The following is a 22,920-nucleotide window of genomic DNA, read 5'->3' on the forward strand; positions in this document are numbered from 1 at the left end:
TCTGTGGGAGGGAGAGGGCTGGGGGGGAGGAGGCACGGGAAGGGGAAAGGGGGTGGGAAAGGTATAAAACACATGGACACTGCTAGGACATCCAGGAAAGAAGTCGGAATTTAAAAAAAGTGCACCTGGGGTGAATTAACAGGGGTAGAAAAGATCAAGGTATTGGATGGGGGAAGACAAGATTGCAGAAAAGAAAACACTGGTCCACGGCGGTTATATATACAGTCACGTGAAAAAGTAAGTACACCCCATGTAAAGTTTTGACTTTTTTAACATATTTCAACAAACAGCTATTTGATCTTCATTTCAACAATATTGATAATAATAAATAAAAATAAAAAACTCAACAACTCAACAAAAAAAACCTCAACAACAAACTCAACAAAACTCAATTCAACAATATTGATAGATAAAGGTTATATTGAAGAGCCGGGCTCTTGCTCGAGACGGACGAAGTGACGGGCAAGACACAAACTCGTCCGAGAAGATGTTTATTGTAAAAACCAACTCGGGAACTCTCTCAAGCCCGTTTATCGGGCTGCATATATATCCAAAATCCGAAAGCATAACCGAAACCGAAAGCCACGCCTCTCAGGCGAGGCGTGTTTCGGTGGTCACGTGACCGATAGGTGCAAAGGATTATAACCGCACGCGCGGCACGCTTTGGTGGTCACGTGACCAGCCCCCCCCGGCGCCAAGGTTGTCCGCCGGTGACGTCACCGGCTGGAGCAAGGAGATTCTGCTGCTGGTCTCGCTTGGGGGACCCATGGGTCGCGACACACGCCCCCCCAGAATGGACTTGATCCAGGAAGGTCAACCTGAGGGGGGTCCGGATGACCCGACCGAAACGACCCCTGGCCAGCCAGGCCAGCCAAACGACCAGGGAGGGGGGGGGGGGGTCCGGTGTGATGGCGGGTGGTCGGACGGGGGGGGGTGCAGGCAGGGGGGGTCCGGTGTGGTGGCGGGTGGTCGGACGGGGGGTGCAGGAGGGGGGCGGCCGAGGGGCCGGGCAAGTCCTCGGGGGAGGCTGCCGAGGTTCCTCGTGGGCCTCCCGAGGTTGTAGTTCGCGGGTGCAGTGCCGAGAAGGCTCGAGCGGTGCACGCGAAAAGCGGGTGAGCCAACCGAGGGGCTGGTCAAGGCCTCGGGGGAGGCTGCCGAGGTTCCTCGCGGGCCTCCCGAGGATGCAGGGCTGGTCAAGGCCTCGGGGGATGCAGTGGACGGGGGGCGGCCGAGGGGCCGGGCAAGTCCTCGGGGGAGGCTGCCGAGGTTCCTCGCGGGCCTCCCGAGGTTGCAGTTCGCGGGTGCAGTGCCGAGAAGGCTCGAGCGGTGCACGCGAAAAGCGGGTGAGCCAACCGAGGGGCTGGTTCAGGCCTCGGGGGAGGCTGCCGAGGTTCCTCGCGGGCCTCCCGAGGATGCAGGGTCAGAGAAGTAGTTGCGGTTGTAGTTGTAGGTGCGCGAGGGTGACGAAGCGGCCGTGTCACGAACATCAGTGCGCGCAAAGGTGACGAAGCAGCCGTTCCGCCAACGTCAGTGCGCGCGAAGGTGACGAAGCAGCCGTGCCTTCGGAGGGTCTTGGAATAGGTTCGCCCCTCCGGTCGTAGAGGAGGAGCCGAGCGCCGTGCGCGAACCTCATAGTCATGGCCGTTGTCGTTACCGAAACTCCGGCATTTCGAAACCGCGGTCGAAACTGCGCCCGAAGCCGTGCGGGAGAAGCCGGCGTCACCAGCCTAGGTGGCTTCCCTGGCTAGGGCGCGCTTGCCGTGTCCGTTCGCAGCCCCCGCATCCGTGCGGGGGCAGTCGGGGTTGCGTGTTCAGATCACGTCGGGGTCACCAGTGAAGAGCCGGGCTCTTGCTCGAGATGGACGAAGTGACGGGCAAGACACAAACTCGTCCGAGAAGATGTTTATTGTAAAAACCAACTCGGGAACTCTCTCAAGCCCGTTTATCGGGCTGCATATATATATCCAAAACCCGAAAGCATAACCGAAACCGAAAGCCACGCCTCTCAGGCGAGGCGTGTTTCGGTGGTCACGTGACCGATACGTGCAAAGGATTATAACCGCACGCGCGGCACGCTTTGGTGGTCACGTGACCAGCCACCCCGGCGCCGAGGTTGTCCGCCGGTGACGTCACCGGCTGGAGCAAGGAGATTCTGCTGCTGGTCTCGCTTGGGGGACCCATGGGTCGCTACAATATCATATAACAAATATCATGAAACATTTACATTTTGTAGTCCATTGTATAATTTAAATAAACACAAATGCAAATTTCGCATGTGGAAAAAGTAAGTACACCCCTACATTTATCACTACTTCAAATACCTAAAATTAGAATCAGGTGCACCAGCTCAGGTGCAAAACATTAGAACATCATTAGAGAGGGTCTTGGAGGAACCTGTCTTATTTAAACCTCAGACATTTAGTTTGGTTTGCTCTTTGTTGTTGAAGTGTGCAGCGTCACCATGCCTAGATCAAAAGAGCTCTCTGAGGCCTTCAGAAAGAAGGTATAGATACCTACGAGTCTGGGAAGGGATTCAAAAAGATCTCCAAACAATTTGAAATCAATCATTCGACTGTCCGGAAGATCATCTACAAGTGGAGAAGATTCCAAACAACTGCCAACTTGTTCAGGCCAGGCCGCCCCAGCTAGTTCAGCCCGAGAGCAGGCCGCAAGATGCTGAAAGAAGTCTCTAAGAACCCCACAATGTCATCACGGGACCTACAGGTAGCTCTTGCCACTGTTGATGTCAAAGTGCACGAGTCTACCATTAGAAAGAGGCTGCACAAATTTGATCTACATGGGAGGTGTACCAGGAGGAAAGCTTTGCTGTCCAGAAAGAACACCAGGGCAAGACTAAAGTTTGCCAATGAACACCGCGGCAAAGACCAGCACTTCTGGAACAATGGGATCTGGACAGATGAGTCAAAGGTAGAGCTATTTGGCCACAGCACCAGAAGACATGTTTGGCAAAAACCAAAGACAGCATTTGACCACAAGAACCTGATACCAACTGTAAAGCATGGTGGTGGAAATATTATGGTTTGGGGCAGCTTTGCTGCATCAGGGCCTGGGCAGCTCACCATCATAGAATCCTCTATGAATTCTTCATTGTACCAGAGGCTGCTTGAGAATAATGAGGCCATTTGTCGGAAAGTTGAAGCTCAACCGAAGGTGGACCTTGCAACATGACAATGACCCAAAACATACCAGTAAATCCACCAAGGAATGGCTGAAAAGAAAGAAATGGAGGGTTCTGGAATGGCCAAGTCAAAGCCCGGATCTAAATCCCATCGAGATGTTGTGGGGGGATTTGAAAGGAGCTGTGCATGCAAGAAACCCCTCAAGCATCGCACAGCTGAAAGAATTCTTCATGGAGGAGTGGGCAAAAATTTCTCCCAGTCGATGTCAGAGACTGGTAGACAGTTATAAGAAACGCCTACTTGAGGTTGTTTCTGCCAAAGGGGGCAATACCACCTTTTAGAGCCAAGGGTGTACTTACTTTTTCCACATGCGAAATTTGGATTTATGTTTATTTAAATTATACAATGGACAACAAAATGTAAATGTTTCATGATATTTGTTATATTATATCACCTTTATCTATCAATATTGTTGAAATGAAGATCAAATAGATGTATGTTGAAATATGTTGAAAAAGTCAAAACTTTACATGGGGTGTACTTACTTTTTCACGTGACTGTATATATATCTCGCTATCAACAAATACCATTGGCTCTTTCAAATGCAGATAGAGCTGAAACAGTAAGTTGCATTCGGTCTGAAAGGGTTCCCATTCTGGCCTTCATCGTGTGACTGAATCTCTGGTGAGCATGAAATCTTTTGAAGTAGTTTGGAATTTTAGATACTATCTGGCGGGAGGGCCGACGGGAGTTGTGGGAGATATGTTGAACGCAGCGGGAAATTGGGGTGTGAAGAGAATGACAGAGAACTGCAATCTGGTGGTGAAAGAAGGCCGCATTCCAGTAGGTTGGGAACTGCAGTACCCTCGTCCCTCTATACAAGGGGAAAGGTGAACCTCTAGACCGTGGCTCGTATCAAGCGATAAAGTTATTGGAGCATGGAATGAAGGTATTGGAAAGGGGGTTGGAGAGGAGGATAAGGAAGAAAGTGAAGATCGACGAAATGCAGTTTGGATTTATGCCAGGAAGAGGAACGACAGACGTGCTTTTTATTGTGAGGCAGTTGAAGGAGAAGTACATGGAGTAGAGGAAGAAGTTGTTTCTTGGGTTTGTTGATCTGGAGAAAGCATTCGATAGGGTTCCACGCGAAGTAGTGACATGGGCATTGAGGGAGTTAGGAGTGGAGGAATGGTTGATCAGAGTAGTGATGGCAATGTACAAAAGAGCGCTCACAGCTGTAAGGATGAAGGACGGGAACAGTGGTGAGTTTGAGGTGAAGGTGGGAGTGCATCAGGGGTCAGTACTAAGTCCACTACTATTTGTAGCTGTGATGGAGGTGCTGGCTCAGAACGTAAAGGAGGGTTTACCGTGGGAGTTGTTGTATGCAGATGATCTGGTGTTGATTGCGAAAAGTATGGATGGACTGAAGGAAAAGATGAACAAGTGGAAGGAATGTATGGAGACAAAAGGTCTGAAGGCGAATATCGGAAAGACGAAGGTGATGGCAAGTGGTAAAGCATGTGGTGAGGTGGAAAGAACTGGGAAGTGGCCGTGTGCTGTCTGCAGGAAGGGTGTCGGAGTGAACTCCATTCAATGTACAATGTGCGCTGAGTGGGTTCATCAAAAATGTAGTGGTCTGAGAGGGTCATTAACCAGTGTGGCAGCTACATTCAAATGTAAGGTGTGCACAGAGGGAGCTGCAGATGGAGGAAATGTTGAGTTGGATCTTGGACACGGCGTGAAGCTGGAAGGTGTGAAAACATTTTGCTACCTCGGAGACATGCTGAATGGAGAAGCTGGATCAGACTCGGCAACGGTTGCTGGAGTGAGATGTGCATGGAAGAAGTTTCGGGAACTGAGTGGCGTGCTGATGAGGAGGGGAGTGTCGTTGAAGCTGAAGGGAAAGGTGTATGCTGCATGTGTGAGAAGTGTTATGATTTATGGGAGCGAGACATGGGTAATGAACGTAGAGCAGCAACGAAGGCTGGAAAGGGTGGAAATGCGAATGGTTCGATGGATGTGCGGAGTATCGTTGAGAGAGAGGAAGACAAATGATGAATTGCGAAAGATGATGGTAATATTGCCTGTGATTGATGCTGTGAAGAGGAACAGGCTGAGATGGTTTGGTCATGTGTTGAGGAAGGATGAAAGTGACTGGTTGAGAAGAGTGATGGAAATGAATGTAGAAGGAAGTAGAGGACGGGGAAGACCGAGAAAGACTTGGCTAAAGATGGTGGAAGAAGAAATGCGGGCAAGGGGGTTAACAAGGGGAGATGCAGAAAATAGGGCAAAATGGAGAAGATTGTCATGGGGACCGCAAGGAGGGGGATGTCATGGGGAGGCACCTATGACATCATTAACATATTTTATTCCCCATGGAGAGTTCTTTACAATGAGCCATGTCTCAATTTTTTCTATTCAGCACTTTCGGAGATATAGAGGTGCAAAGTTTTTCGGTTTTTCCAAGATGGCGGCTGAACCACGTGACAGATGACGTCATCATTATTTTTTTTTCTTCACCAGTTTATGCCGTCATGTCGCTCAAGAAATTGCATCTTGATTGGATGAAGTTTTGTACTTGTCGAGTTATCGAATTATGATGTCATAATGGAGGCCTTGGGCCGAGAGAGTTAAAAATTGGGCACAGTTTATTACAGGGCCAGACAAATATGTGTGTAAAGTCTGGCGATTCTATGTGCAACGGTGTAGACGTAGTGCTGTGCACAGACAAACAGACACACAGACACACAGACAGATGAAAAATCGGTCAGAGACCGAGGACTTGCCGGAATTTACTTTTTTATCGGCCATTTAGGACAAATATGGCGGCCGAACCACGTGACCGATGACGTTATCATTAACATATTTTATTCGCCATGGAGAGTTCTTTACAATGAGCCATGTCTCAAATTTTCTATTCAGCACTTTCGGAGATATGGAGGTGCAAAGTTTTTCGGTTTTTCCAAGATGGCGAACGAACCACGTGACTGATGACGTCATCAATTGGGCACAGTCTATTGCAGGGCAAGACAAATACGTGTGCAAAGTTTGGCGATTCTACGTCCAACGGTGTAGACGTAGTGCTGCAAACAGACAAACCGACAGGCAGACAAACAGACAGACAGACAGATGAAAAATCGGTCAGAGACCGAGGACTTGCCGGAATGTACTTTTTTATCGGCCATTTAGGACAAATATGGCGGCCGACCACGTGACCGATGACGTCATCATTAACATATTTTATTCCCCATGGAGAGTTCTTTATAATGAGCCATGTCTCAATTTTTTCTGTTCAGGACTTTTGGAGATATAGTGGTGCAAAGTTTTGCCGTTTTTCCAAGATGGCGGCCGACCACGTGACCGATGGCATCATCATTAACATATTTTATTCCCCATGGAGAGTTCTTTACAATGAGCCATGTCTCAATTTTTTCTATTCAGCACATTCAGAGATATGGAGGTGCTAAGTTTTTCGGTTTTTCCAAGATGGCGGCCGAACCACCTGACATATGACGTCATCATTAACATATTTTATTCCCCATGGAGAGTTCTTTACAATGAGCCATGTCTCAATTTTTTCTGTTCAGCACTTTTGGAGATATAGTGGTGGAAATTTTTGCCGTTTTTCCAAGATGGCGGCCGACCACGTGACTGATGATGTCATCATTAACATATTTTATTCCCCATGGAGAGTTCTTTACAATGAGCCATGTCTCAATTTTTTCTGTTCAGCACTTTTGGAGATATAGTGGCGCAAAGTTTTGCCGTTTTTCCAAGATGGCGGCCGACCACGTGACTGATGATGTCATCATTTACATATTTTATTCCCCATGGAGAGTTCTTTACAATGAGCCATGTCTCAATTTTTTCTGTTCAGTACTTTCGGAGATATAGAGGTGCAAAGTTTTTCGGTTTTTCCAAGATGGCGGCCGAACCACGTCACCGATGACGTCATCAATTGGGCACAGTCTATTCCAGGGCAAGACCAATATGTGTGCAAAGTTTGGCGATTATCCGTGCAACGGTGTAGACGCAGTGCTGCAAACAGACAGACAGACAAACAGACAGACAGACAAACAGACAAATGAAAAATCGGTCAGAGACCGAGGACTTGCCAGAATTTACTTTTTTGTCGGCCATTTAGGACAAATATGGCGGCCGAACCATGTGACCGATGACATCATCATTAACATATTTTATTCCCCATGGAGAGTTCTTTACAATGAGCCACGTCTCAATTTTTTCTATTCAGCACTTCCGGAGATATATCGAGGTGCTAAGTTTTTTGGTTTTTCCAAGATGGCGGCCGAACCACGTGACCGATGACGTCATTATTAACATATTTTATTCCCCATGGAGAGTTCTTTCCAATGAGCCATGTCTCATTTTTTCTATTCAGCACTGGAGGTGCAAAGTTTTTCGGTTTTTCCAAGATGGCGGCCGGACCACGTGACCGATGACGTCATCATTAACATATTTTATTCCCCATGGAGAGTTCTTTACAATGAGCCATGTCTCAATTTTTTCTATTCAGCACTTTCAGAGATGTGGAGGTGCAAAAATTTTCGGTTTTTCCAAGATGGCGGCCGAACCACGTGACCTATGACGTCATTATTAACATATTTTATTCCCCATGGAGAGTTCTTTACAATGAGCCTTGTCTCAATTTTTCTGTTCAGCACTTTTGGAGATTTTGTGGTGCAAAGTTTGCCGTTTTTCCAAGATGGCGGCCGACCACGTGACTGATGACGTCATCATTAACATATTTTATTCCCCATGGAGAGTTCTTTACAATGAGCCATGTTTCAATTTTTTCTGTTCAGCACTTTTGGAGATATAGTGGTGCAAAGTTTTGCCGTTTTTCGAAGATGGCGGCCGACCACGTGACATATGACGTCATCATTAACATATTTTATTCCCCATGGAGAGTTCTTTACAATGAGCCACGTCTCAATTTTTTCTGTTCAGCACTTTTGGAGATATAGTGGCGCAACGTTTTGCCGTTTTTCCAAGATGGCGACCGAACCACGTGACTGATAACGTCATCATTTACATATTTTATTCCCCATGGAGAGTTCTTTACAAAGAGCCATGTCTAAATTTTTTCTGTTCAGTACTTTCGGAGATATAGAGGTGCAAAGTTTTTCGGTTTTTCCAAGATGGCGGCCGAACCACCTGACTGATGACGTCATCATTAACATATTTTATTCACCATGGAGCGTTCTTTACAATGAGCCATGTCTCAATTTTTTCTATTCAGCACATTCAGAGATATGGAGGTGCAAAATTTTTCGCTTTTTCCAAGATGGCGGCCGAACCACGTGACATATGACGTCATCATTAACAAATTTTATTCCCCATGGAGAGTTCTTTACAATGAGCCATGTCTCAATTTTTTCTATTCAGCACTTTTGGAGATATGGAGGTGCAAAGTTTTTCGGTTTTTCCAAGATGGCGGCCGAACCACGTGACAGATGACGTCATCAACATGTTTTATTCCCCATGGAGAGTTCTTTACAATGAGCCATGTCTCAATTTTTTCTATTCAGTACTTTCAGAGCTATGGAGGTGCAAAGTTTTGCCGTTTTTCCAAGATGGCGGCTGAACGACGTGACCTATGACGTCATCATTAACATATTTTATTCCCCATGGAGAGTTCTTTACAATGAGGCATGTCTCAATTTTTTCTGTTCAGCACTTTTGGAGATTTCGTGGTGCAAAGTTTTGCCGTTTTTCCAAGATGGCGGCCGACCACGTGACATATGACATCATCATTAACATATTTTATTCCCCATGGAGAGTTCTTTACATTGAGCCATGTCTCAATTTTTTCTGTTTAGCACTTTTGGAGATACAGTGGCGCAACGTTTTGCCGTTTTTCCAAGATGGCGACCGAACCACGTGACTGATGACGTCATCATTTACATATTTTATTCCCCATGGAGAGTTCTTTACAATGAGCCATTTCTCAATTTTTTCTGTTCAGTACTTTCGGAGATAAAGAGGTGCAAAGTTTTTCGGTTTTTCCAAGATGGCGGCCGAACCACGTCACCGATGACGTCATCAATTGGGCACAGTCTATTCCAGGGCAAGGCCAATAAGTGTGCAAAGTTTGGCGATTCTACGTGCAACGGTGTAGACGCAGTGCTGCAAACAGACAGACAAACAGACAGACAGACAGACAGACAAACAGATGAAAAATCGGTCAGAGACCGAGGACTTGCCGGAATGTACTTTTTTATCGGCCATTTAGAACAAATATGGCGGCCGACCACGCGACTGATGACGTCATCATTAACATATTTTATTCCCCATGGAGAGTTCTTTACAATGAGCCATGTCTCAATTTTTTCTGTTCAGCACTTTTGGAGATATAGTGGTGCAAAGTTTTGCCGTTTTTCCAAGATGGCGGCCGACCACGTGACATATGACGTCATCATTTACATATTTTATTCCCCATGGAGAGTTCTTTACAATGAGCCATGTCTCAATTTTTTCTGTTCAGTACTTTCGGAGATATAGAGGTGCAAGATTTTTCAGTTTTTCCAAGATGGCGGCCGAACCACGTCACCGATGACGTCATCAATTGGGCACAGTCTATTCCAGGGCAAGACCAATATGTGTGCAAAGTTTGGCGATTCGCCGTGCAACGGTGTAGACGCAGTGCTGCAAACAGACAGACAGACAGACAGACAGACAGACAGACAAACAGACAGACAAACGAACAGATCAACATACTTGCCGGAAAAATTTTTCCGGCAAGTAACAAACGAACAGATCAACATACTTGCCGGAAAGAAATTTCCGGCAAGTAACAAACGAACAGATCAACATACTTGCCGGAAAACAGACAAACCAACCAACTAACATACTTGCCGGATTCTTTTCCGGCAAGTAACAAGAAAGAAAACAAGAAAACAACCAGAGTGAAAACTGAGTACTCCCTTTCAGCGTGCGTCATTGCCGAGCCCCCTTCGGTGCCCGGCAATGACGTCATGCAGCGCCGGGAGATGGGATAGGAAAGGTGCGGTGTACAATTATTGTGACAGGAAGTATTCTCACTATTTCGTTAAGAATTAAGAGCTTCAGCAAACTGTGCATGTATCTTTAGATCACACTGTTGTGTGCCCTATATGAAGAGGCCGGAGTGGCCCAGTTTCCATGCCAATCATTTTCATCTTTCTTCATACTTCAAGCCAAGTATGCCTTCATGTTCATGAATAAATTTGCTAAATCTGATATGGTTGTTTTGTCCTCGCCATTGACTCAGCTACAGTTTTATGAATGGCTAAACCTTGAACACTGGTTAATTTGTCTTGAATAGTGATGAAACTGGATAAGGTGTGGTGGGGCAATGGCGAGGAGCAATGCCCTCCCAACTTCCTCCTCGCCCAACCCCTCTCAGCTTCCCCCTCGCTCTCCCACCTTTCAGCTTCCCCTCCCCACCCTTTCTCAGCTTCCACCTTGCCACACCCCCTCTCCAAATTCCCCCACCCCCTCTCCACATTCTGACACCCTGCCAAAAGCATATCCTTCCCTGTCCCTACCAATGTGGACCTCAAACATACGAGGCCTCCGCTCCAACCTGACAGATGTCTCCAATCCAGGCATCTCATTTCACCCTATAATTTGTCCTATGTCATCTTTAATCTGCTTGGAAGTCAGCCAATATCACCGCATTACATACACTAGAATGGTCCTCGCATACCTCCGCACTCACATAGGAATGGAGTGCATATCTCTGCCAGGCTGAACAGTTTACATTTTATATCCCACTGATCGGCCGGATATGGATCTGGATATTAACCAAAATTGAATCGGCTTGTTCTTGTCACCTACCCAACTCATCCACATAGCTTTGTCAAAACACGTCCACAACTTTTTGAAAGTTATGTATCATTAGTTATGTTATTGAAAGTTATAATTAGTTATATTATTGAAAGTTACGTATCGTTGGCATTTCAAAAGTTAGTTATACGCTATGTATTGTTGTGTGACTACCCTGTAGTGAACACCGCAGGGCAACACGGATGACCAAACGAGCTTTACTCCAAGGTGTTCAATCCAAAAATGACGGTATTCTTTACACGTGAGGGAAAGGAGAATGACGAACTTACCTGGATGGCTCCCACCCGACGTCTTCGCACCTGGATAATCAATTCCAAGCCGACACAGGATTAAAATGTAGAAAAATACCAGCTTTATTAAAGAAAATGCCGGTAACAAAGAATGTACGATAAAAAAAACGATGATTCCTAAACGGAACGTCCCCATTCAGACCCGAATACAAAGGGAAATATAAAAGAACGAAAATAAATGTGTGTTATTTATTGTGGGCGCATAACTCCGAGATGCTCTTGAACCTCGTCAGGAATCGTCAAAGATAGTCACAGGCCTCTACGTCCTTGCGTGCGAAACCGCAGGCTGCACTCCTCGTGGGCGCGAACGAGGCCTCGCCGCGCGGTCCGCTCACTCATGGCTCCGTGCGTGAAGCGAACAGGCTGCGTCTGCTCGGTTGCTCCAGCCACGCATGTCCTCACGATCTCGTTCACAAACACCAACACCAAAGCCAGAAGGTTCGAGCCAGCCACGAGAAGACGAAGAAGAGCAATGTTGGGACACGACCGTTCGTCGTCAAAAGCCAGGACTCGAGAGACAAAGAAAAAGAGCGGAAATCAAGAGAGAAGGGAAAGCCAAGAGGAGAAAATGTCGGCAGACCGTTCTTTTATACTCAAGGCTCTGACGTCTTCTCCCGACGTCTCCGTGTCCGCTTCTATCAGCGAGTGCCATCTTAGCAGTCCTTACGCCAAGCAATCCCGGACCAATCACTGCTCTACGGGGTGTGGCCCCACAGCCCTGCCTGTGCCTGTGTGCTCACCAGGTTGGTGTTATCAGCGGTAATGCTCAATGTCCTGTTTCCGGTTAGTTTTTTATTTAGTATGGTAAATGTGGGATTTCCTTGCTAGGTGTGTGTGCTGCGTGTGTCATAAGGAACAGAGGGAAAATAACATAGGCGATTACATACAGGGGATTAATTACCCATAATCCCTAACTAATTAACATAACCCCACCCCTCGCTATGGGAACAAAGATACACCCTTCCACGACATACAGTCTACCGGATCCCTACTTATGATACATGGAGTTTCTTCTTCTTCACACCAGTCAGAGCACACTACCTATGCAATTCTACCTGGACTAAGGTATTGCCTACCCCCTTCAAACGTAACAGTATTGTTTTTGACCCATCTCTCAATGGTGAAGAATCACTTTTCGATTATAATATCTGGATCCAGAATCGGATGTTTGTCAAAATCGAATCAATTGGTCAGTGTCACACCCCCAACCTGCCCACCAAGTATCGGCTGAATGTATTCATAATTATTTGAGCTATCCTGCAGACAAACATACAGCCAAATAAGGGTAAATACATAACCTCCGTCCACCTTCGGTGGCAGAAGTAACAAGGTGAAAAACTGATCCCCTTAACGACATACCTGTCAGGTGACTTCCAATGACCAGTAAGGATATGAAATCCATCATCGCAGTTGAAATTAAATCATTTTTTTCTTCCAATAACCTGATCTCAGAACATCAGTTCTGATCCAGACCAGGTTATTCTACCCTGGATATGCTTCTTCTGCTCTTCCAAAAATGGATGGTGGACGTCAATGTCAGACATGAGATCAGAGTATACATATCTTGAACATTCGAGACAGTCTAACGTCCTGCTTTGCTCTCCAAACTCTCTGCCTTTGGCATCCAAGGCCACCTCCACACAAGGCTTACTTTCTCCACTCTAATCACCAATATGTGGCTCTCAGCAGGATCTTTTCATATCCTCTTCCTGTTCATCTACATTAAAGTTTTTTTTGTACACCGCACCTTTCCTATGCCATCTCCAGGCGCTGCATATCGTCATTGCCGGGCACCGAAGGGGGGTCGGCAATGACGCACGCTGAAAGGGAGTACTCAGTTTTCACTCTGATTTCTTGTTTGTTTTCTTGGTTGTCCAGGCGATATCTCAGCCATCCTTTGAGCAAGGAAGCTGAAATTTCGGCACAATAGTGAGCAAGTCCTTTGTCAAAAACGGTATTTTTTGTTTTTTTGATTAATCAATTAATTGAAGTTATTTTATTATTAGCAATTAATTAAGTACTTATTTAATTAATTAAATTTCCTTTCTCTTCTGACAATTAACTCAGGCACCTTTTGAGTTAGGAAGCTGATATTTGGACATGCCAATGACCAGGTGATTTGGCTGCAAATGCTATTTTTGATTTATTAATTAATCAATTAATCATTTAATTATTCGATTAATGACTAATTTTTTTTTTTAAAGTTACAGATTCTGATGAAATTGTGGTGGTTTATGTGTTCTATGACCGAATTGATTAATAATTTAATTTCTTAATGATTATTATTATTTATTTATTTTCATTATTAATCATTTATTTATTTTCTTTCTCATTTGGCCAATATCTCAGGCACCTTTTGAGCTAGGAAGCTAATATTTGGACATGAGTAACCAAGTGATGTGGCTATCAAGGATATTTTTGATTTATTGATTAATCATTTAATCGATTAATTATTTATTGATTAATCAATTAATTATTTAATTTTTTATTAATGACTTATTTAATTAAATTTCTAAAAGATATATCTTCGGATGAAGCACTAGTGGTTTAGTTATGCTATTAGCCAATTGATTAAGAAAATATTTTGTGATAATCTTTTATTGATTTTAATTATACAATTAAGCAATCAATTAATTGTACACCTCGTTTTTTTTTTTTTTTTTTTTTTTTTTGTATACTGAATCGAGGCTCGTGAAAGAGCTGACATTTACTTCACAAACAAATCAACCAGACAAACAAAATATATAAAAAGAGGGAGCGGCAGACAAGAGAAGGGGAAGCACACAAACACTTGAGAGCACACAACATTTAAGAGCAGGGAGATGTGTGGGAGGGAGAGGGCTTGGGGGGAGGAGGCGTGGGAAGGGGGGGGGGGGGTGGGAGAAGTATAAAACACAAGGACACCAAGGACTTCCAGGACAGAAGTTGGTATTTAAAAAAAGTGGAATTGGGGTGAAATTAGCGGGGATAGAAAAGATCAAGGCTTTGGATGGGGGAAGATAAGAGATGGTGGTGAACAGCTGTTTTAAAGACCTGAAGGGTGGAGTGGGATTGAAGAGAGTGAGGGACTTTGTTCCAGAGGTGGGAGAAAAGAGGAATGAAGGAGTGAAGGTGAGCAGAGAGTCTTGATTTTGGCAGTTTAACCATAAGAGGGTTGCAGGCAGATCTTGTGCGACCTGAAGGAATATTTGCGGGACAGAGCCCAGAGAGAGCTGGGGGGGGGGCAAGGCCAGAGAGGAGTCGGTAGAAGACGGAAAGACCACCAACCTGCCTGCGGTGAGTGAGTGAGAGGCCCTTGGAGTTAGCTTAATCGCGGGAGATTCCAATGATTCTGAATGCTTTGGTTTCAACAGCGTGAAGACGAGCTAGGTGTGAGGCAGGAGCACCAGCCCAGAGGGGAGAGCAGTATTCCATTGAGTGGTGAGGAGCTCAGGTGTGCCAAGGAAGGACTTTGCACGACGGAGGATGCCCAGTCGGCGACTGGCTTTGGAGGCCAGATTTGAAATGTGGTTTTCCCAGGAAAGATCATGGCAGATAGTGAGACCCAAAAGCTTGAGTGACAGAACTTCTTGGAGAGGATTATTCAGAAAGTGGATGGGAGGGTTGTCCAGTCGGTCTTTTTGGAGAGACATCGTAAGAGTGTGAGATTTGTCAGGATTGAAAGACATGTTCCACTTGTTTGCCCAGTCTGTGATTTTGTCCAGGTCTGCAGAGAGTGAGGAGGCTGCAGACTGCTGATCTGAGGGATGAAGAATGGAGCGACAGAGAGTAGAGTCATCAGCAAAGAGATAGAGAGGATTTTCAAGAGAGTCAGAGAGATCATTGATGAAGACCAGAAAAAGCACAGGGCCCAGAACACTGCCTTGGGAACTCCAGCCTGAACAGGAAGAGGAGATGAGAGAAACCCATTCAGGGCCACACGTTGACTACGACTAGAGAGGAAGTCCGCCAGCCATGCGTGGAGATTTCCATGGATACCAAAAGAGGAGAGTTTGGTGAGCAGAGCGGGGTGCCAGACCATATCGAAGGCACATGATATGTCAAGGGAGACAGCTCTAATTTCCTGTTTGGCATTGAGGACCTCCATCCATTGTTGAGAAAGTAGAAGCAGCATGTCCAGAGTAGAGTGACCAGGTCTGCAAACCAAATTGATGATCAGAGATCAAGCCATTGGAGAAGAGGAAAGATTTCATATCTGAAGCAATGATGGATTCCATGACTTTGCTGATAATTGGGAAAAGGCTGATTGGTCTGTAGTTGCTGGGATCTGTTTTTGCACCTTTTTTGTGCAAAGCGGTGATGTTGGGAGATTTCCAAGCAGATGGCAGATGACCTCGAGCAAAAGAGAGGGTGAAGAGAACAGAGAGAGGGAGTGAAAGAGCGGAAGAACAGGATTTTAGGACCCGTGGGCTGATGCCGTCAGGTCCAGTTGCAGAATCAGAGTCGAGGGTTGACAGAAACTTTTCCACCTTGTCAGAAGGAAAGGACACAGAGTCCAGGAGCAGCTGGGTCCGACTGGGTATGGTGGGGACAGAGCGGGATGGGTTTGGGACACAAGATTTAGAGGCAAACACATAGTTGAGGCATTCAGCTTTTTCATGTGCGGAGTCAGCCGTGTGGCCGTTTGAGGTGAGGGAGGGGATGGAGAGGGAACAAACACCAGAAACAGATTTGACCAGACGCCACCAGGATTTGGAAGAGGGAGTCAGATAAGAGAGTTCTGTCCTGAGAACGGAGAGATATTGTTTCCTGGCTCTCCTGAGGGTGGACACACACTTGTTTCGGGCTTTGTGAAAGGAAATGAGATTTCCTTCCGTTGGATTTGCTTTCCAGGAGATGAAAGCAAGTTGTTTCTGGGCAATAGCCTCACCACAAGATTCCGTGTACCATGGACGGGAGGAAGGGTATGACAACTGAAGACGAGATGGGATAAATCTGTGCATGAGAGAGAGCAATTTACTTTGGAAGAATTCCCAGGATGAGTTAATGTCAGAGGCGGTAGAGATGGGAGACCAGTCCAGATGATTGATGGCTGCTTGAAGACCGTGCTAGTTGGCCTGAGTGAAATGCCAGACTCGTCAATGCTGAGGAGGCTCTCTGAGAATGGTCAGAGAGATGTCCACTTTAACAAGCACATGATCAGATGAGCCGATTGGAGCAGAAGAAGAGCAGCAGACATTTTCAGGGAAGTTAGTCATAACCAAGTCCAGAAGAGAAGATGCTCCATTGACTGAGATCCGGGTCGGGAAATTGACAGATTGTGTCAGTCCCAGTGAGTCACAGAAGTCCGTTGCTGAAGAGCCATGGCTGGTGGGAGAGGGAACCCACACCCAGCCAACTGGCATGATGACAATTGAAATCACCACATATGAGGAAGAGAGAGTTGGGATGGGTAGATAGAAGTTGGTCCATATTATCAGACAGCGAGATGTAGATGGAGTCATCACTGTTCGGTGGACGGTACAACACACATATGAACAAAAGGTGGGAGCGAAGGGGAAGCCGTAGCCAAAGGTATTCCTGGGGGTCAGGTGGAGAGAGGGCAGTGCAGGGCAAATGAGGAGGAGTTTTTTTATAAAGATAGCAACCCCCCCTCCAGGACGAGGCTCAGGTCTATCATACCGGAGGAGGGAGTAACCTGGGAGAGATACCAAGGAATCAGAGACATCATGAAGGAGGAAAGTTTCTGTTAAGCAGATCACATCTCGTTTGTCAGAAGCAACCTGTATGGAGAGATCAGTCAAGTTTGAGCGAAGGCCCCGGATGTTTGAGGTCCATACTGTCAAAGAAGAGGAAGGGGGAGCATCGGATACAGAACAGGGGGGGGGGGGGGGAGCGATAGGGTATGATGTGGAAGAGGAGGAAGAGGTAGGGAGAGCTGTTGAAGGTGTGTCAGAGATTTCAGAATAGCCTGGAGAAAGGGAAGAATGGGGCGGACAAAAGGTTTGATGGTGATTGGGTGAGGCGCAGTGAGGTGTTATTTGAGGAGGGGGAAGAGTGAGGCAGAAGGTTGAGGGAGATTAAGGTGAAAGTTGGAAGGGGAAGAAGCAGGGAGGACGCTTTGAGGAGGAGGGGTGGGAGGGGAGTCTAGGAGGGGAGGAGTGAGGGAGAGTCTCGGAGGGGAGGGGTGTGGGGGGAGTTTAGGAGGGAAGGGGCAAAGGGGGAGATCTGAAAGGGATGGGTGATGGGGAAGATTTGGAGGGGAGGGGCAAGGGGGAAGATTTGAAAGGGATGGGTGATGGGGAAGATTTGGAGGAGAGGGGCAAGGGAGAATATTTGAAAGAGATGGGTGATGGGGAAGATTTGGAGGGGAGGGGCAAGGGGGTGGATTTGGAGGGGAGGGGTGATGGGCAAATTTTGAAGGGGAGGGGTGATGGGGACGTTTTTGAGGGAAGGGGTGATGGGGAAGTTTTGGAGGGAAGGGGTGATGGGGAAGATTTGGAGGGGAGGGGTGATGGGGAAGTTTTGAAGGGGAGGGGTGATGGGGAAGTTTTTGAGGGAAGGGGTGATGGGGAAGATTTGGAGGGGAGGGGTGATGGGGAAGATTTGGAGGGGAGGGGTGATGGGGAAGATTTGGTGGGGAGGGGTGAGATTGGATTTTGAAAAATGTACGATTAATGGGAAACGAACATTTATTGCAAAATGAGTTTCTTGAGACTTTCGAGTCAAAAATACGTTTGAGGACGCTGAAGGATGGGTGGAGTTCTGGAGAGTTTAGGGAATGTATGAAAGAGGCACTGTAACTGTAAGAGATGGATTTTTTTTTTGGAATGAATAGATTTGGTGAGCAAGTCGAAAGCATCCTTTTATAGAAGAAGAAGAAAAAGGTGTTATAGTATATGACAGAATACAGTTCTTCAGGGGACAGTTGAAACATTTTTTAACGACGTGAACACGTGATCACGAACAACGTGGTCGAAGATCGAACGAACAAATAAGAACGAACAACGGATAAGAACAGAGAAGGGAATTTTTTTTTTTTTGAGTTGAGATGAAAACAGAGACAGAGACCGAACGTGAAACGTGAAAAATAGAGACTGAAAGTAATTGCGAGCGCAATCGAAGAACCGCTGAGACAGAAACAAAGCCTCAAGCCAAGGTCAGACATGGTAGCCTACTAGTACTACACTAGGCGTCAGAATACGCGACACGAACTAACCGACGATTCTGTACACAGGTATGAAAAACCAACACCAAGAATACTATTAAAGACACACCAATAGTTACACACACCGAAAGAAAGATACAGTTTCGACAAAAACACAATTGTGAAAAGTTACTTAACTTCGAAAGTGTGCGCGCATGGACAGCTTTGAAGAGACGTGACGTGACGTGACGAGAAGAGACGTGAAGAGACTTTGAAGCGATTTAAAACGTTAGACAAGTGGTCGATGTTCGGGGAAGTTAGGGGGAGAAGAGAAAATCTAAGAAATAAGCAACACAGCGAAGGAAAGAACTTAAATTCACAGAACACCTATGGGGGTAGGGAAGCCGAGAGAAACCAGGCCGCGCACGCGGTGGGACAGAAAACGATTAAATTATACAAAAGTTTGCAAGAATTGCAAATCAACATCAACTGGAAAACACACTGCAGCACATGCACAATAAAAAGCGAGTAGAAATTGACGAAGACACGAATGGAAAAAATACTATAACTTTTGCTGCCGTGCAGAGGTCGAAGACGCTTCCTTGCTCCAGGGACCAGAAACGGAAGTTCAAACGGACGAAACGGAAGTTCTCCCTCCCAATGCAGTCTCTATGAGCTGCACTGCGGTATTGCCGGGTGCTGGAGGCGCCCCGGCAATGCCGCGCTGTAGGATATTTAATTATTTGGCATGGGGGCGGTGTACTTTGAATGTATCTGTACTTGTTTTTCTTCTTTTTAACAAGAGGACAGGCATCATATATCTGAAATATGCAGACTTGTATCGTGTCTAGGAATGATATCAAGATATATGCACTGTACTTCAATGCATTCTCACAACGACTGGAGAGTCACAAGGACATAGGCTTTGCCTAACATTTCATCTTCAAAGTCACCCTAAGCAATCCTGCTGCTCCAACAACTTTATAGTTCCACAAAGATAATGTGACATTGCATAATCACCTGAATTTGTCGATCTCATACAGAGCAAAGCTATATCAAATCGGGTAGAAGGGAGTGATTAAAGTAGTCAGAATGTATGCAGACTACAATGGTGGAGTTAAACAACAATTTCAAACAAACCCACATTCATACTTGCAAAATAGCATTTCCTATGCATTAAATACAATATTTTAAAGGCTCAGACTTGAGTTATCATCTATCTATAATTCCAGTAATCTCTGTGTGTTTGTTTGTACGTTTGTACGTTTGTACGTTTGTTTGTTTGTCTGTGACCGCTGTTTCTCGACAACCACGGGTCCGATATACTTTAAACTTGCCAGGTATATTGCTGAGGACCCGAGGATGTGCCTTTTCAAGGTTTGAAATTAATCGGACAAGTACTTACCGAGCTATGGCGATTTAGCCGTTCGCCGTTCGCTTTGGCGTTGCGAATGGACCAAACCATTGCATGTAAATAGAGGGGGGGGTTCTGTGGTCGTTGCGAATGGACCAAACCATTCATGTAAATAGAGGGGGGGGGGGGGGGGTTCTGTGGTCGTTACTGCCACGTGGTTTCAAAGTTTTTTTTTGTTGTTGTTGTTTGCACGCATGTTTTTTTGCACCCACGTACGGGCACGCCCTAGGATGTTTACACACACACACCCCTACACAAAATTTTTTTTTTTTTTTTTTTTGGCAAGGAACGGGCACCCACGTACGGGCACGTCCTAGCTTATATATAGTACGGGCATGCCCTAGTCTATCTATAATTCCAGCAATCTCTGTGTGTGTGTGTGTGTGTGTGTGTCTGTGTGTGTGTTTGTTTGTCTGTGACCGCTGTTTCTCGACAACCACGGGTCCGATATACTTGCAACTTGCCAGGTATATTGCTGGGGACCCGAGGATGTGCCTTTTCAAGGTTTCATATTAATTGGACAAGTAGTTAGCGAGCTATGTCCAAAAAACGATTCAACCAATCAGAGAGCAGCGAGCTATCACGTGTGCCGAACGTGGCGAACAGACTCTGCCTCGGACGGCACATTTGAGAGCGTATTCATTTATTTCACGTTGGCAAACTATGTTGGCGTTAAACTATGTTTTAAAACTAAATAAAACTAATTTGCGATTCATCGTAACTGCGATTTGCGACCTTCCGGACAGTGAAGACTTCACTTCCGGCAGCCAATCACAGAACGCGTTGTTGCGAGCCGAGCCGAGCGCGTGCGCCATTACGGTTCGTAATTCGATTTCTTCTGGAGAAAATAATAATTTCTCGATTTCTTATGCGCATTATTTCTCCCAGAGCGAAGGGCGGAAGCGAAGAGCGTTGTTTTTTTTGTTTACGGGCGTACGGGCGGGGTAGAGCGTACGGGTAGCGTTTTTTTTTTTTTTTTGGCAAGGAACGGGCACCCACGTACGGGCATGCCCTAGTCTATCTATAATTCCAGTAATCTCTGTATGTCTGTGACCGCTGTTTCTCGACAACCACGGGTCCGATATACTTTAAACTTGCCAGGTATATTGCTGGGGACCCGAGGATGTGCCTTTTCAAGGTTTCATATTAATCGGACAAGTAGTTACCGAGCTATGTCCAAAAAACGATTCAACCAATCAGAGAGCAGCGAGCTATCACGTGTGCCGAACGTGGCGAACAGACTCTGCCTCGGACGGCACATTTGAGAGCGTATTCATTTATTTCACGTTGGCAAACTATGTTGGCGTTAAACTATGTTTTAAAACTAATTAAAACTAATTTGCGATTCTTTCGCTTTCCTGCGCGTTTGTGCACGCTATGGCGATTTCTTTACCAAACTCCGCAAGCCGTTCGCTTTGGACCAAACCATTTCATGTAAATAGAGGGGGGGGGATTGTCACCGTACTCGCAAGCCGTTCGCTTTGGACCAAACCATTTCATGTAAATAGAGGTGGGGGGGGGGGGGGGGGGGGATTGTCACCGTACTCGCAAGCCGTTCGCTTTGGACCAAACCATTTCATGTAAATAGAGGGGGGGATATAATTTTAGATATATATATAGTACGGGCATGCCCTAGTTACTTAAATTATACCAGGAGCCTCTCAATCAGTGTCGGACTTGCAGGTACCCAACTACATCAAAGTGAGGAATATAACTGCACAAAGTACACATGTACAGTATCTATACATTAGTAATGGGGATCAATGCACCTGCCCACCAACAGGTGCCACAAGTGTGAATTTCATAATCATAGCCTGACTAGTGAGTATATGCAAACCAATGCATTTGTTTCACTGTGGTCAGATTTGCATGCCATCCCAAGTTTGATCACACCTATAAACTCGAACGACACCTCCGCCAGGCTGAACAGCTTATGTTTTGCATCCCACTGACAGGCCAGATCTGGATTCGGATCTTCACCAAAATCAAATAGATTCGTCCTTCTCACACAACCAACCTGTCCACTAAGTTTCGGCCGAATCCGTCCATAACATTTTGAGATATCCTGTTCACAAACAGACAAACAAACAGACAGACAGGGGTGCAAACATATCCATGCACATTTTTCTGCATTTTTTTTTTGTATACAGGATCGAGGCTCGTGAAAGAGCTAACATTTATCACACAAAAAAAAATCAAACAGACACACAAAACATATAATAAGGGTAGCGGTAGACAAGATGGGGAGAGAAGGGGAAGCACAAACACAACATTTGAGAGCAGGGACATCGGGAGATCTGTGGGAGGGCTTGGGGGGAGAAGTATAAAACACAAGGACACTGCCAGAACTTCCAGGAAAGAAGTTGGTATTTCAAAAAAGTGGATCTGGGGTGAAATTCGCAGGGGTAGAAAAGATTTCTCGGATGGTGCAGAACTGCACAACCTCAGTCACGAGCCCAAAGCAATAGTATCTCGTCTTCAGCGAGCCTTTTTGTGGATTTTTGACCTTGGCTGGAAAAGAGTTCAAAAAAACCGATTTTATAGGAGATGAGTTAAATCCAGGAGGGCCTTTGAAATATGTTTGGTAACTCTTCATGTGACATGCATCGTCCCTTGGTGCTGACACTACATAGACAGTTGTAAAAATTTAAACATTCTGAAATATCTTTGTTCTGGAGAGAAACATCGTTCCTGCGGAAAACAGTTAATAACAAAATGCATTTCCCCAAGGGCACTCTAAGCAGCTTCTAGTCCCCAATGCAATTGTTCCACGAGTTTAAAGAGGTTCCATCCCTCGGGTTTGTTGGGATATGTGGAGCTAATGTGCTTGGGAAAGCTACGAGTCAGCGATGACACAGCGTTCTGAGCCAGTAGGAAATAGTACAGGCCTAATAGGCTTTCGATTTCATGCAGGAGAGGCATTGTGGAAGGGGAAGGTTGTTCACAAACTGCCAACCCAAAGCATACAGCACACTAACCTGTAAGTGTCGTAGTCGATGTAAACAATATCTTTCCTAGTAAGGGGAATGAAAAAGAGAGAGAAAGGGAAGCCCATGTTATTTTCAAAGGATTCCAAATAATGAGACTTTGCAAGAAAGATTTTCACGTCTATCAGCAATGACAATACATTTTTATAACTAC

General features: G+C 45.8%; 1 protein-coding gene across 1 annotated transcript in view; it reads right to left on the reverse strand.

Moving 5' to 3' along the window:
* Positions 1–22,920, reverse strand: part of MSH5 (mutS homolog 5) — a 247,417-nt gene that overhangs the window by 211,851 nt on the left and 12,646 nt on the right. The window contains exon 3 of the mRNA XM_078786777.1: positions 22,758–22,793. Within this exon, the coding sequence (XP_078642903.1) occupies positions 22,758–22,793 (36 nt within the window). The remainder of the gene's footprint in view (positions 1–22,757; positions 22,794–22,920) is intronic.

This window comes from Myxine glutinosa, chromosome 1 (assembly GCF_964187855.1).
Source record: "Myxine glutinosa chromosome 1, kmMyxGlut1.1, whole genome shotgun sequence".
Taxonomy (NCBI): Eukaryota; Metazoa; Chordata; class Myxini; order Myxiniformes; family Myxinidae; genus Myxine; species Myxine glutinosa.